Source organism: Eulemur rufifrons, chromosome 7 (assembly GCF_041146395.1).
Source record: "Eulemur rufifrons isolate Redbay chromosome 7, OSU_ERuf_1, whole genome shotgun sequence".
Lineage (NCBI taxonomy): Eukaryota > Metazoa > Chordata > Mammalia > Primates > Lemuridae > Eulemur > Eulemur rufifrons.
In genome coordinates, this window is record NC_090989.1 from 150,707,538 (window position 1) to 150,724,172 (window position 16,635).

A 16,635-nucleotide genomic window follows, 5' to 3' on the forward strand; every position below is an offset into this window, starting at 1 on the left:
CTCAGTGCAATGCCCTCGAGAGCCATCCAAGCTGCTGCATGTATCAGTAGTTCATTCCTTTTTATTGCTGAGTATGACTCTACGATATGGATGTACCACAGTTTTTTTAAACTATTCACACACTGAAGGACATTAGGATTTTTCCCAGTTTTTGCCTATTATGAACATTCATCTACAGGTTTTTGTGTGAACATAATTTTTTATTTCTCTGTATAAATACCCAACAGGGCAACTGCTGGGTCATATGATAAGCACACATTTAGTAAGAACGTTGAGTAAGAACTGCCATACTCTTTCCAGAATGCCTGTACCATTTCACATTCCCGTCAGCAATGCATGACTGATCCAGTGTTTCTGCATCCTCACCAGCATTTGCTGGTGTGGCTATTTTTTATTTTAGCCATTCTGATAGGTATGTACTGATATCTCATCGTAGTTTAAATTATATTTCCTTGATGGCTAATGGTGAACATCTTTTCATGTGCTTATGTGTATCATCTGTATATCCTCTTTGGTGACATGTTTTTTCATGTTTCTTGCCCTTTTTTAGTTGGATTTTTTTACTAATGAATTTTGAGAGTTCTTTATATATTCTAGATACAAAGTCTGTCAGATATGTAGTTTGCAAATATTTTCTACCAAATATTTTATTTGAACAAATACTTCACCACAGAAGGATATGTGGATGGCAAATAAGCACATGAAAACATACCATTATCTGTCACTAGAGAAATGCAAATTAAACTCACAGTGAGATAGTACTACATACCTATTAGAATGGCTGAAAGCAAAAAGATGACCAGACTAAATGCTGGCAGTTTTTTAAAAAGTTAAGATAACCCTACCATACAATCCAGGCATTCTATCCTAGGTATTTTACCCAAGAGAAAGGAAATACATGTCCATATATTTGTACACAAATGTTCACAGCAGCTTTGCGTGTGATAGCCCAAAACTAACACAACCCAATGTCTATCAATGTGTGGACGGATAAACAAACTGTGGTATATTTATACAATGGAACACTACGTAACAAAAAAGGGAATAAACTCTCATACCTGCAACATCATGGATGGATATCAAAATAAGTGAGTGAAGGAAATCAGACAAAAAAGTATGCATAGTCTGTGATTCCACTTACATAAAATTCTAGAAAATGCAAACTAATCGAGGGTGACAGAAAGCTGACCAGTGGTTGCTTGGGGAAGGGGTGGTGGGATTACAGGGAAGGTTTACAAGGAGCCACAAGCAGAGGACCCTTTGTAAGCCCTCCCTCCCAGGTGATGGATGTTCACTGTCTTGGTTGTGGTAATGGTTTCACAGGCATATATGTATGTCAACACTTACCAAATTATGCACACTATTATGTATAGTTTATTAAGTATCAGTTATACCTTAATAAATCTGTTAAAAACAAGGATAACAAAACAACAGAATACAGGCTCTTAGGCTGTGTTTCAGAAAAAACTGTTACGTTACCAGATAAAAACTGCCTTAAAAATCAGTCTTTCCTTTAAATATTTTAACTACATGATATTAAGCATCTTACTTGAAAACAGCTGAAGCAAGGATTTAAATTTTTAGTTCAATGACATGATAGCATTGTTTGAAACGCAAGCATATGAATGACAAATCAAAGAGACTGTTTAGTGCTCAAGCTCCTTCTCACCTTCACCCAGTGGTGATGGACATCCATCGTTCCCAGCATCACATGGCCCACTGCACTCACGCCTGAACGGTCTGTGAACAGGACTGTGCATCCTGATGATAGAGCACAAACCCTTTGGTCATGGTCCAGAGATGCTTCATTCTTCTAGCATCGTGCAGATAATTACTTAACTTTGGGGTATAAACTCAGGATTAAATTCAATAGAAGCTTAAAGGCTAATTTTATGTCACTGCTTTATTCAGAGGAACAGATTTAAAAATTCAGCCGTGATAAAGTCTCTCAGTTTTCTACTACAATTTATGTGTACAGCAGCTAGGTGATATTTTAAAAGAAAGTGGAAAATGTTTACCTTTTGCTTTTTTAAGTGTTTCCAAGTTCTGCTGTGCTAATCGGCCCAAGCTGTGCAGCTGGCTACAGCGATGGGCGATGCCCCAGCTCCTCTGCCACCTAAGCCAACAGAGCACACAGGTGCGTTAGCAGCCAGCACCCGGGGGAGGAGCCAGCACTCACCTGACGGTCTGAGTCCTGGGAAAGCCAATGAGTTTCTTTCTGAAGAAGCCACACAACATGTTTTAACTGACCCGTTTCCAAGCTAGCTGATTTTTAAAGAAGCAATAAGGCCGGGCGCGGTGGCTCACGCCTGTAATCCTAGCACTCTGGGAGGCCAAGGCGGGCAGATTGTCTGAGCTCAGGAGTTTGAGATCAGCCTGAGTAAGAGCGAGACCTCGTCTCTACTAAAAATAGAAAGAAATTATATGGACAGCTAAAAATATATATAGAAAAAATTAGCTGGGCATGGTGGCACATGCCTGTAGTCCCAGCTACTCGGGAGGCTGAGACAGAAGGATTGCTTAAGCCCAGGAGTTTGAGGTTGCTGTGAGCTAGGTTGACGCCATGGCACTCTAGTCCGGGCAACAGAGTGAGACTCTATCTCAAAAAAAAAAAAAAAAAAAAGAAGAAGAAGAAATAAAACGGAAAATGAATGGTTTACCAGAAGTTAAAAATATTACTGCTATGTTCAAGTATCCAAAGATTTAAAATAAGCAAATACACTATGTTGTTTCTATTTTAAAATAAGAGGATGAAATAGGAAAAACCTTGAAAAAATATTTTTCTCCTCCACATTTTATAATGATGATTTTCTTTTAGATTTAAGTTCCAATCAGGAATTCCAGTTAGGTTTATCAGATTCTTTTTATCTTATTCTAGAGACAGTGAATTTGATGACATTATGTAATTTGTTTGTTTTATAAACTAATGGAATCTGATACTGACATGATGTCACAGAGGCTCTGCTGTGTAAATGTAAAGAACACTGGTTGTCACCTGGAAAGCGACATCAGAAAACCCACCTTTGAATTCTTTCTTTTCTTTTTTCTGTCGCCCAGGCTAGAGTGTAGTGGCGTCATCACAGCTCACACTAACCTCAAACTCCTGGGCTCAAGTGATTCTCCTGCCTCAGCCTCCCGAGTAGCTGGGGATACAGTTACATGCCACTATGCCCGGCTAATTTTTTCTATTTTTTGTAGAGATGGGGTCTGGCTCTTGCTCAGGCTGGTCTTGAACTTCTAGCCTCAAGTGATCCCTCTCACCTCGGCATCCCAGAGTGTTAAGATTACAGGCGTGAGCCCGCGCCTGGCCCACCTTTGAATTCTTATTCTGCGATTTACTAGCTCTGCGACCTGGGACAAGCTGCTTTTAGTCTTTCTAAGGTTTTCACTTTCATACATGCAAAGTGAGGACATTTCCTACTTCCTAGGTAGAATACGTCAAATGAAATCATATGTGAAGGATTTAGGCATTCAAAACAGGCCCTAAAAAAATTTTATGTTCCTCTTTTATCCTAATACTGATTCTGATCAATGTCATTTCTGATAAAATGAAAACTGGTTTAAAAATTTTTTTCCCTTTAAGTCATAACTGAAAACCTAAGATATAATCTCAAAGAATTTATATTAATTTTTGATTTGAAATTTAAAAATTATAAGTGATAAAGCTATTAGATGCTGTTTTAACTAATAAATGGTCTTTCATATAGGCTGTTCAGAATGAAAAACAATGTCATTAGTCACAATGTTTCCATTTGCTGGACTCTTGGCCAATTTTCTACTAAGTGGAGAAGCCCTTATGTCCATGGTCCTCAAATGTTATGGTCTCAGAATCCCTTTATATTCTTAAAAAATGAAAGCCTCAAAGAGCTTTTGCTTATGTGGGTTACATCTATTGATATTTCCCATAGTATAAATTAAAGGTGAGAAATTTCTCTATAATATTGTAAAATAATGCTTATTTCCTTCTACATTTAAGAAATCCTCTCATTTTCCTAATCCCAGTCTGCTTTGACAGATCCTTTCAAATTTATACTAGAAAAAGTTATTTTCATGCACATGAACTTGTTGACTTTATAAACTTTTAAAAATGATCTTGTTTTTAGTTAGAAAAGTTAATGTTACTAAACTATGGAATTGGAAGAAGCCCCTATAATCAAAGATTGATCTAAAAACTACTGATGTCATGGTAAAAGAACAGCTATAAGCATAAACACAAACATTCCACACACTGCAAGTCTAAAGGATTTGCTTTGAAATGTGAATTACCTTGTAAAATGATGATTTGAATATACAAGAACAGTACACATAAATACTATCTGTACTCCATAAGCACAGAAATAAAAAGAGCTATTATGGTATCTAAACAGTCATTTGGTTCAATATAAGAAAAAAGTACTGATAATGAGGGTTGAAAACAAGACAGGTTACAGCAAAAAGTACCAGAAATGTTTAAGCATGAGACTGGCTGACAATTTTTCAGGGTTCTAATAATGGGGAGTTCAATGACTGAATCATCAGACGCCTTTTCCCTTCCTTACAGTTTTAAGAGCTATTAAATCTATTTTCACAATAAATTTCAACACGTATCTTTATATAACTGCAATTTCCAAGTTTATGAAAACTTATTTAAAAAGTTGTGCTATATAACATAGAACCAAGAATACAACAACTATTTCCTTTCTTCCCTCTTCCTTTTAAACTCAAATACTAGGCAGGGCGCGGTGGCTCACACCTGTAATCCTAGCACACTGGGAGGCCGAGGCGGGAGGATTGCTTGAGGTTAGGAATTCGAGACCAGCCTGAGCAAGAGCAAGACCCCGTCTCTACTAAAAATAGAAAGAAATTATATGGACAACTAAAAATAGATATACAAGAAATTAACCAGGCATGGTAGCGCATGCCTTTAGTCCCAGCTACTCGGGAGGCTAAGGCAGTAGGATCGCTTAAGCCCAGGAGTTTGAGGTTGCTGTGAGCTAGGCTGACACCACGGCACTCTAGCCAGGGCAACAAGTGAGATTATGTCTCAAAAAAAAAAAAAAGAAAAAGAAAAGAAAAGAAACTCAAATACCAATCTTACATGATGGGGCATAATTATTTTTTATATATAATGTGTATATGGAAAAGGATATTTTTCTTCTTTTTTTATTTCAGAATATTATGGGGTACAAACATTTTGGTTACATGTAATGCCTTTGCCTCACCCAAGCCAGGGCTACAGGTGTGCCCTTCCCCCATACAGTGGGCTCCGTCTCCATTAGTTGTGAGTTTACCCCCTCATCCCACCATCTGACCAGCACCCAATGAAAAAGATATTTTTCTTACAAACTCATTGTGTAAAAAAAAGTTCAACTATTATGCCAAAAATGTCAGTACTTAAACTTTATTTCAATATTTAAAACAAGAAATTAATAATTTTCTTACACAGATGAACATTTGATTATCTTCATAAAAAGATAATTGAAGAATATTTAGTTATCAGAATAATTAAAGTTAAAGATGCAAATATTTAGCTGCTAGAAAGCTTTACCAGTAAGTAATTCATATTTATTTTAATCTCTAAATTAGGTTCTCTCTTCTTATTACCTGATATCTGACAGTTGCAATTGATGAGACAGTTCATCTTTTAAACGATCTAGTTCTTTTCTAAGTGGCAAACTATTTTTCAACTTTTTAACAGCGCTTTTTCCATTATTATCTAACCAGGATCTAGAAAGAAAAAAACAGAGAGAGAGAGAAAGAGAGAGAGATATACTTTGCAATACTAACCATAATGTAAACACATTTCTACTATTTAGAGACATATACATTACCTTAAAGCAGCCCCAACATTGAACTGAATTTTCATTCAAACCTTTATTTCTACAAGTCTATTCCTGTAGAAACCTGCTTCTAAAACAGGCTGCTTGGAGAACTGCCAGCACCTGTCAAATCATATTCTAGTTATGACAACTTCCTTTGCAAATTAAAACATCAAATTTTAATTACATCAAACCTGTCACTAAATTTCTAGAGATGGAATAATTTTTAAAAAATTAAAGATACTTCAAAACCTTTCACTTATGTCTATTACTACTTCCAGTAACCTACACTAGATCTTCGCTTATGTCAGTCATATACATGTGAGCATAGAATGAATAATAATTATAGAGCAAGTGAGCAAATAATGTTATGGTAGAGCTAATAAGGTATAAAAGTCAAACTCAGAAGACATATCCAACGGGACTGGTGACAACTAAGACGCAATGCATCCTTGTGGAGGAACTTGAAAAGATTACTTTGTGGATTCTAGCTGGGTAGACTCCAATTTCTCCTTTTATTTTAATCTTAGATATTAATACCCAGAGCTCTTGATGCTTATCCAAGTCCCTCCACTGGTCGGACCTTACCAATCTAGTCTTTTTGCCACAAAGTCTCCAAAAACACCTGCTCCTTCCAGGTGGGTCTCTTCACTATGCTGGTGCTCATTTACACCTCCATTTCTTTCCAACCAACCAAATGTCCAGTTGATGTCTCATCTCAACTGTATTAACTATATGATAGTCTCAGCAGAAAGATGTTCTGTATTTCTTAGAATGTTTACCTGAACAGCCTTAAAAGAAAAAAAAATAAAAAATGCTTTAAGGAGATTAGGAGGGGATAGCTTTCAGCAAAGAGCTGAAAGGCAACTTGCATGGCCTTCCAGAGAGCAGCACTGCCCTCCTGGAAATCATCTCTTACTTGGTGCTATGATCATCACGACACCGGGTTGCTTGTTACTGTTCAGGGTCTCTGGCTCCTCAAGGGAAGTCTGGAGAAATGAGTGACCTGGGTGGAGTCCTGGGAGGCTGAAGAGTTGCTGCAGGAACATGTGGGGTAGAATGACAAGGTGGCTCTTGGCTGAGGGGAACATTTCGGAGTCTAAGAGTAGTGGTGGTGGTGGGGAGAGCCTTAGACATAGCTGTGCACGAGAAAACTTCAGGGGATCAGGGGAAAATGATCACAAGAGCAAACACAGATATGTCACACAGCCCCACATCACCAGGATGACTGAGAATCCCCTGTGGGATATGTCAGTGATGGTCACAAAATACAACACTGCTGCAGAAGAGCTCATATCTCCATCCCAAAAATGCTCGCCAAAGTCTTCAAAAAAAAAGAAAGAAAAAGAAAAAAGGTTCCTTAATAGTCACTTTAAAGGTTTTAGACGTTGTGATCTAAAGCATTTAAAAAATTATCATGTTTAGAATATTGGAACCACCAATTCATTATGCATTTATTAAACATTTATCCTGAATGCTTGATATTGCATTGTGTTGGGATTATAAGGAATAAAAAGTCCCTATTGTAAAGACAGACACATTTAATAAGGAATATAGAGATAAGTAGAATAAAATATAAGAGCTACCATGAGAACAGAGGAAGAAGTAATTAATTCTGCTTGGACAGTTCTTTAGAACAGGTGATATGTGATCTGGAACCCGACAGATGTATCAGATCTTTCCAGGTAGGTGAGAGGGAAGGGCATACCAATCATACTAACGCACAAGGATCTATAAGATGAACCAATATGCCCAGATCATATGATGCTTCGCAGTGGGGAGGGCATGAGAAGAGACTGGGGGAGGGGTCAGACCATGAAGGGTCTTACACACTGGGAAAAGGAATTAGGACCTTATCCTCTAGGTAAAGGTGTTCAACATTTTTTGATTCACTAACTTTGCATAGCAATTAATAATCCTTCCTATACCCCCTTTAAGAATATTGATAAAAATTTTTATCACTTCTGCATGGTGTGTGATAAAAATTTTTATCACTTCTGCATGGTGTGTGATCACCATTATTAGATATTGCATTATAATTTTCCAACCTTTCCTCATTTATTAAGTAATACATGTTATTCAATTTACTTTAAATCATGTAAGAGAAAGCATGATTCATTGACAAATGAATTATCAAATGACATACCATGTTTAGTTTGGGGACCAAATACCTTAAAATGTAGACTGAAATAAAAGGGGACTTCAAAAAGTTCATTGAAAAATGCATATTATGAAAAAAGTATGGGCCGGGAGCGGTGGCTCACGCCTGTAATCCTAGCACTCTGGGAGGCCGAGGCGGGTGGGTCGCTCAAGGTCAGGAGTTCGAGACCAGCCTGAGCAAGAGCGAGACCCCGTCTCTACTAAAAATAGAAAAAAATTATATGGACAACTAAAAATATATATATAGAAAAAAATTAGCCGGGCATAGTGGCGCATGCCTGTAGTCCCAGCTACTCGGGAGGCTGAGGCAGGAGGATCGCTTGAGCCCAGGAGTTTGAGGTTGCTGTGAGCTAGGCTGATGCCATGGCACTCACTCTAGCCTGGGCAACAAAGTGAGACTCTGTCTCAAAAAAAAAAAAAAAAAAAAAAAGAAAAAAGAAAAAAAAAAAAAAAAGTATGCATAAATTTCAAAATTGTTTTGTATCAAAATAAACTCATACTAACTTGTTATAACATGTCTGAACAGGATTTCTAGTTTGAGGCACTAAGAAGGATAAGATACCAGTTTGAAAAAAGCTCCTATCAGAGCAACATGAATTCTGCTAAAATTGAAGCATGAACAAACATCAAATTTATGGTAAGCTTGAGTGGAAGCATGGTGAAATCAGTGATGCTTTATGAAAAGTTTATGGGGACACTGCCTCAAATAAATCAGCAGGTTACAAACGGATAACTCATTTTAAGAAGGGACGAGATGATGTTGAAGATGATCAGCCACATCAGTTTGGGAGGAAAAAAATTAATCTTGTTCGTGCCCTAATTCAAGAGGACTGAGGATTAACAGCAGAAACAACAGCCAGCACTACAGACATTTCAACTGGTTCTGCCTACACAATTCTGACTGAAAAAAACAGTTGAGCAAACTTTCCACTTGATGGGTGCCAAAACCATTGCACCCAGATCACCTGCAGACAAGAGCAGAGCTTTCAATGGAAATTTTAAACAAGTGGGATCAAGATCCTGAAGCATTTCTTCGAAGAATTGTAACAGGAGGTAGAACACAGCTTTGCCTGCATGATCCTGAAGACAAAGCGTGGTCGAAGCAATGGCTACTCAAAGCAAAAGCGGACTGGTCAAACGTAAAGGTTTTTAGGGGATGCACAAGGCATTTTGCTTGTTGACTTTCTGGAGGGTCAAAGAACAATAATATCTGTTTATTATGAGAGTGTTTTGAGAAAGTTAGCCAGGCGTTAGCAGAAAGCTTCACCAGACAGTCCTTCTCTAGCACAACAATGCTCCCACTCATTCCTCCCATCAAACAAGGGCAATTTTATGAGAGATTTGATGGGAGATCATGAGGCATTCACCTTATAGTCTGATTTGGCTCCTTCTGATTTCTTTTTGTTTCTTAATCTTAAAAAAACCTTTAAAGGTCACCCATTTTTATTCAGTTAATTATGCAAAAAAGACTGCATTGACATGGTTAAATTCCCAGGACCCTTAGTTCTTCACAGATAGACTAAATAGCTGGTATCATTGTTTACAAAAGTATCTTGAACTTGATAGAGTTTATGTTGAGAAATAAAGTTTATATTTTTATCTCTTAATTCCATTTTTCCACAAACTTTTTGAAGTCCCCTTGTATAATCTTACGATTATACATTCATGACTTGACTTTTGAAATTCCTACATTTAGTATATAAATATCAACTGGTCTAGTTTAATAATTTTTGTGTTTTGTTTCTAAACACTGAGACAAAAATGAAGGTTCTAATCATGGTTTTTAATATATATATAGATATAAAGATAAAGATATATGCTTCCTAGCTCTGGCCACTGAGAGGATTAGTAGCAACTGTGCACATGTAGCACCCAGATGTTGGTTTCTAAAAACCATTCTCTACTAGAAAGAACCAGAGCTTCTTGGCAAAATGGCTGAATCAGACTTTGGGGCAGGGACAGCCCAGATGAGCCTGGATCATCTTGATGAACCAGAGAGTAAGGGAGTACTCAAGGAATCAGGGGTACACAGGAGCCCAGCTTGAAGACATGATGAAATTAGGAAATCAACACTTGGTAAACGTAAGAGTAATATGTGATTCAGGCAAGACTCATCAATGAATATCAGAGTGGGGGAGTAAATTTCTGATTAGTAAAAGACTATTTATGTAGCTCTAAGTATCCTATAACCATGGGACCAGCCCAAACTGGGCATACTCTGTTGATAACAAAAAGTCAAGTCACCTTTTAGGTATAACAGAGCCCAAAACTCCAAGTCATGTAGCCCAGGCAGGTGCAATAGGAAAAGCTGTGACCTCTAACAACACCCAGAACCAACAATTTCTCCCCCAGAACCAAGAAGATCAGGACATGACCGAAACTTGAATGTCAGAGCTCTTTCAGAAGCAAAGGGTTTATTGGCCCAAAAGATGAGGGGTCTCAACACACCTTTCTGTAAATGGACAAAGCTCTCCAATCAGACCCTGCCAAGCCAACATTCCTAAATCCTTTCCCTTACCCTCTGAAACTGTAAGTTTAACCCAGACCACAAATCAGGGAGACAGATTTGAGCCCACTCCTGTCTCTTTGGTGACCAGTTTTGCAATAAAAGTCTTTGTTTTCTGAAAAGCCAGTGTTATAGTTATTGGCTTCTGTGCACACTGGGCAGGGAGCTCATTTGCTCGATAATATCTCTTCAAAAGAAACTAATTAAAGGGAAAAAGAATAACTTTACCATGGAAGAAACTGGAAGACATTACATTAATCAAATGATTCAAGTTAATGTCACTCGTAATGAGATAAATCAACATCATGTGCCTCCTGTATAATCCACTGAAAGCAACACCACATCACTTCTGGGGTATTTCTGCCAAAATGAACAACCTGACTCTAATAATGAGGAAACATCAGATAAACTCAAATTGAGGGACATTCTACAAAATAATTTGCTTGTACTCATCAAGGTAATGAAAGACAAGAAACACCGAGGAACTGTTCCAGATTAAAGACTAGAGAGCCATGACAACTTCTTGTGGCTCATGATCTGAGGTCTCTTAATAAAAGGCAGTGATCAGAAAATGAATGAAATTGAATAAAATCTAGGGATTAGCCAATAGTATTGCTATCAAATGTTAATTTCCTGATTTTTACAATTATGTTATAGTTATATAAAAGAATGTCTTTGTAGCTTAGAAAATACAACCTAAGTATTCAGGGTTAAAGGAACATCATGGCTGCAATTTACTCAAATGGTTCAGGGGAAAAATGTATACATATATCATAATTTATATATAAAAATTTACATCTACAGAGAATGGTAAAGCAAATGTGGCAAAAAGTTAACATATGGGGAATCTGTATGGATAGTACAGTATATGCAACTTCTTTGTGTTATTCCTACAACTTTTCTGTGAGTGTGAAACTACATCAAAATAGAAATAAAAAATAAGTAAAAAAGAAAGAGTATAAGTGTCTGGCTACTGTTTGCAAGCATTTATCTAGAGAAAAAAAACAAAATGAAATAACTGTAGAGACTGTCTTTATTCTTGAATTTGTGAACAATCAAACGGGAAAAAAATCAACAGAATTTTCTTTCTGGTTTGGTGCTTATGTACAAGAGATAACATCATGTGTTTTAGAATTTTGACCAAATCAACGTAACTAACAACTCAGCTGAAAGTCATCATGAGACAAATTTTCAGAATATTTTTTATGCTCATTAACTTTTTCATTATCAGCAGTCCCTATATTTCTTTTCTTTAAAACTATTTTAATAAGTACATGGATCTATTTAGGGTAAAATATTTCACACAAAAGCATCTGCAGCAAAATGGGAGTCTCACTTCTCAGATCATATCCATCAGGCCAATTTCATGTTCTCCGGTCTTCCTGTAAACATCACAAGATACTTGACATCCTTGTAATTTATTTTCTACTTGTATTAGATAGAGTTGGTTTCTTTTGCTGGCAACCAAGAACCCTGACTAATAAAATTCTCTTGCATTTTCTTGGTGACAATCATAAATTGTGCAAATGTACCTCTGCCTTTCCACATACCCCCTTACTGTTTCTTATTACATTGGCTGGACCCTATAGGACACATAAATTGTAGAGTTGATAGTGGGCATTCTGGCTGGCTTGTTACTCCATAGTTCTGATCCCATCTGCTTTCTATTTTTCAAAAATTCTTAAAAATTGTCTCTTATTGGCAAACTCCATGCAATTTCATAAATGAATCCCTGGAGATTTACAGGCTACCAACTGGGAAATGCTTCTCCAGATAATGTAAGCTATTAAGGGGAATGACGCGATAAAATCCTTTTGTAAAATTGAGAAGGTGGGTTTGAGGGAATATAGAATCCAGGTTGTAGGGAAGAGAAACTTGTAGTAGAAAGATCCTTTAGGAAGTCATACCAATAGTCCAGGAGAAAAAAAGAATGTGGCAATGTGGAGTCCCACTGAGCAACTTTGAATGATCTTTTCCCCCACTAATTCAAAATTATGAAAACAAACTGTAAGTAAGCCAAGAGCTGTATTTACTTTAAATCCTTTCTGGACTTATTTACCCTAACCTTTGTCCTCTGTCCTGTGACTGGCCAGTGCTTCTTCAGTATCCCTTTTTGAACCAATCACAGTCTATTTGTATAATAATTTCTTTGTACATGTCTTATTTCTCCCATTATCCTATTACCTTCATGAGGGAAAGGTAAGTCTTTTATTATCTAATACGTACTTAATCTGAATGTCACTGCAGTGAGATCAACCAACAACATGTAATTTGATTATGAAAATTAAACCATAAGGCAAAGAAAAAAAGAGTCCCTTCCTGTCCAATGTGGAAACACATGGGGACCCTGTCTATCCATACTCTAGGTCTAAGAGACAAATTTCTGAATTATTCTCTAAATGAGAATACTCTATTGCATTTCAAAAGGATCACTATAGCCTGAATTTGCCACATAAATAATTTTAATTCTTAGCTTAATTTTGTAATCACAGACGTTTAAAAATTCAGAGCCCTATTTACAATAGGGAGAAGTCTAATTAATTACTATTGAGATAAGGTAAACAGGAGTCTCACATTTATTCTATAGTAAAATACCAAGTAAGCCAGACAGTTTAACCTTTACTAGTCAAAAACTTTAAGAAATGCTGATTTTATAAAAAATGAAATCATCTATAAATACATCAAGAATAAGATGCTTAGGAGTTAACTAAGGAGGTGAAAGACTTGCACAATGAAAACTATAAGACATTTCTGAAAGAAATTAAAGAAGAGAAATATATGGAAAGACACCCCATGATCGTGGATTGGAACTGTTTTTATAATTCCCTTTTTGGACTGTTCATTGTCAGTATATAGAAATGCAACTGATTTTTGAGTGTTGACTTTGTATCCTACTTCTTTGTTGAATTTATTAGTTCTATCAAGTTCTTCTGTGGAATCTTCAGGGTTTTCTGTGTATAAGACCATATCATCTGAGAGCAGAGATAATTTTGCTTCTTCTTTTCCAATAGATGTCTTTTATTTCTTTTCCTTGCCCAACTGCTCTGGCTAGGACTTCCAGTACTATGTGGAACAGAGGTGGTGAAAGCAGGCATCCTTGCTTAGTTCCTTACCTGCCGGGAAAAGCTTCAGTCTTTCGCCACTGAGGATGATGCTTGCTACGGGTTTTCATGTGTGGCTTTCATTATGTTCATGTAGTTTCCTTCTATTCCTAGTGTGTTGAAAGTTTTTATTATGAAAGAATTTTGTCGATTCCCATCAGCCCTTGCGCACCACCTTCCGCTCTCTCTTCTTGGCGCTGTCTACGGAGGTAGCAGCCATCTCTTATTCGGTATCATGGCTGCCCTCAGACCCCTCGTGAAGCCCAAGATCGTCAAAAAGAGGACCAAGAAGTTTATCCAGCACCAGTCAGACCGATATGTCAAAATTAAGCGTAACTGGCGGAAACCTAGAGGTATTGACAACAGGGTTCGGAGAAGATTCAAGGGCCAGATCTTAGGCCGGGCGCGGTGGCTCACGCCTGTAATCCTAGCACTCTGGGAGGCCGAGGTGGGCGGATCGTTTGAGCTCAGGAGTTCGAGACCAGCCTGAGCAAGAGCGAGACCCTATCTCTACTAAAAATAGAAAGAAATTATATGGACAGCTAAAAATATATATAGAAAAAATTAGCCGGGCATGGTGGTGCATGCCTGTAGTCCCAGCTACTCGGGAGGCTGAGGCAGGAGGATCGCTTGAGCTCAGGAGTTTGAGGTTGCTGTGAGCTAAGCTGACGCCACGGCACTCACTCTAGCCTGGGCAACAGAGTGAGACTCTGTCTCAAAAAAAAAAAAAAAAAAAAAAGGGCCAGATCTTGATGCCCAACATTGATTATGGGAGCAACAAGAAAACAAAGCACATGCTGCCCAGTGGTTTCCACAAGTTCCTGGTCCACAGTGTCAAGGAGCTGGAAGTGTTGCTGATGTGCAACAAATCTTTTTTTTTTTTTTTTGAGACAGAGTCTCACTCTGTTGCCCGGGCTAGAGTGAGTGCCGTGGTGTCAGTCTAGCTCACAGCAACCTCAAACTCCTGGGCTCAAGCGATCCTCCTGCCCCAGCCTCCCGAGTAGCTGGGACTACAGGCATGCGCCACCATGCCCGGCTAATTTTTTGTATATATATATTTTAGTTGTCCATATAATTTCTTTCTATTTTTAGTAGAGACGGGGTCTCACTCTTGCTCAGGCTGGTCTCGAACTCCTGACCTCGAGCGATCCACCCGCCTCGGCCTCCCAGGGTGCTAGGATTACAGGCGTGAGCCACCGCGCCTGGCCTGATGTGCAACAAATCTTACTGTGCGGAGATTGCTCATAATGTTTCCTCCAAGAACCGCAAAGCCATTGTGCAAAGAGCAGCCCAGCCGGCCATCAGAGTCACCAATCCCAATGCCAGGCTGCACAGTGAAGAAAATGAATAGACAGTGCATGTGCACATTTTATTTGTGTTTGAATAAAACCATAAAAACTGAAAAAAAAAAAAATTTTGTCAAATACTTCTGCTGCATTCATTGCGATGATCATGTGGGGTTTCTTCCTTCATTCTGTTATTCTGTTAATGTGTATTACACTGATCAATTTTTGTATGTTGAATCATCCTTGCACTCCAGGAATAAATTTTACTTGATCGTGGTATATAATCCTTTTAATATGCTGCTGAATTCACTTTGCTAGTATTTTATTGAAGATTTTTGCATTAATGTTCACAAAGAATATTGGCTTGTAGTTTTAGTGTCTTTGTCTGACTTTTGTATCAGGGTAATTCTGGCCTCATTTATAATAAGTTAGAGTGTGTTCCTTTTTCAGTTTTTTTTTGAAAATTCTGAGAAGGACTAGTGTTAGTTCTTCTTTAAATGTTTGGTAGAATTTATGAGTGAGGCCATCAGGCTTTTCTTTGCTAGGAAATTTTTGATTATTGATTCAATCTTCTTACTAGTTATATATACGTCTTATCAGATTTTCTATTTTTTTGTGGTTTAGTCTTGGTAGATTTTGTGTTTCTAGAAGTTTGTCCATTTCACCTAGGTTATCCATCTAGGTGTACAATTGCTCATTATTCTATCTTATAATCTATTTTATTTACAATTGGTGTAATGTCTCTACTTTCACTTCTGATTTTAGTAATTTGAGTCTTTTTTCTTAGTCCATCTAGCTAAAGGTTTGTCAATTTTGTTGATCTTTTCAAAGAACCTACTTTTGGTTTTGTTGATTTTCTCCATCATTTTTCTGTTTTCTATCTTGTTTATCTCTGTTCTAATCTTTATTATTTCCCTCCTTCTACTAGTTTTGGGTTTAGTTTGTTCATTCTCTAGTTTCGTAAACTGTCAAATTAGGTTGTTGATTCGAGATCTTTCTTGTTTTTTAATGTGTTTACAGCTATAAATTTCACCCTTAGCACTGCTTTCACTGCGTCTCATAAGTTTTAATATATTGAGTTTTCATTTTCCTTTGTCTCTAAGTATTTTCTAATTTCCCTTGTGATTTCTTCTTTGATCCACTTGTTTAAGAGTGTTTTGTTTGATTTCCACAAGTTTGTGAAATTTCCAGTTTTAGTTCTGTTTTGTTATTGATGTCTTTAACTTCATCCCATTGTGGTCCAAGAGGATACTTTGTGTGCTATCTATCTTTTAAAATCTACTGAGTAAGTGCTTCAGGAGCAGTTAAAAAAAAATCCATTGAGATTTAATTTTTAGCCTAACATATGGTCCATCCTGGAAAATGTCTCATGTGCACTTGAGAAGAATGTGTATGCTGCTGTTATTAGGTAAAATGTCCTGTTTATGTCTATTAGATCTAGCTGGTTTATTGTGTTATTCAAGTCCTCTATCTTCTTATCTTCTGTCTGGTTGTTCTATCCATTATTAAGAGAAAGGTATTAAAGTTTCCAACCATTATTGTAGAACTCTCTATTCTCCCTTCAATTCTATCAATTTTTGTTATTTTGATGGTCTGTTATTAGGTGGGTAAATATTTATAGCTGTTATATCTTCTTGCTGTATTGAACTTTTTAAATATATAATGTCCTTTTTTGTCTCTTATAGTCTTTTTTGACTTAAAGTCTATTTTTTCTGGCTGGGCGCGGTGGCTCACGCCTGTAATCCTAGCACTCTGGGAGGCTGAGGCAGGAGGATCGTTCGATG

At 37.3% G+C, this 16,635-nt stretch overlaps 2 protein-coding genes across 4 annotated transcripts in view; one reads left to right on the forward strand and one right to left on the reverse strand.

Annotated features, from left to right (window-relative positions):
- Window positions 1-16,635, reverse strand: part of TCAIM (T cell activation inhibitor, mitochondrial) — a 59,223-nt gene that overhangs the window by 12,538 nt on the left and 30,050 nt on the right. For all 3 annotated transcript variants that reach the window (XM_069473546.1, XM_069473545.1, XM_069473547.1), the window contains exons 6-8: window positions 5,584-5,706; window positions 2,019-2,116; window positions 1,670-1,761 (exon numbers count right to left, since the gene is read on the reverse strand). In XM_069473546.1, the coding sequence (XP_069329647.1) occupies window positions 1,670-1,761; window positions 2,019-2,116; window positions 5,584-5,706 (313 nt within the window). The remainder of the gene's footprint in view (window positions 1-1,669; window positions 1,762-2,018; window positions 2,117-5,583; window positions 5,707-16,635) is intronic.
- On the forward strand, window positions 13,736-14,968 carry LOC138386845 (large ribosomal subunit protein eL32-like). Its single transcript, XM_069473544.1, has 3 exons — window positions 13,736-13,968; window positions 14,312-14,419; window positions 14,773-14,968. The coding sequence occupies exons 1-3, from the start codon at window positions 13,801-13,803 to the stop codon at window positions 14,914-14,916; spliced, it is 420 nt and encodes a 139-aa protein (XP_069329645.1). The 5' UTR covers window positions 13,736-13,800; the 3' UTR covers window positions 14,917-14,968.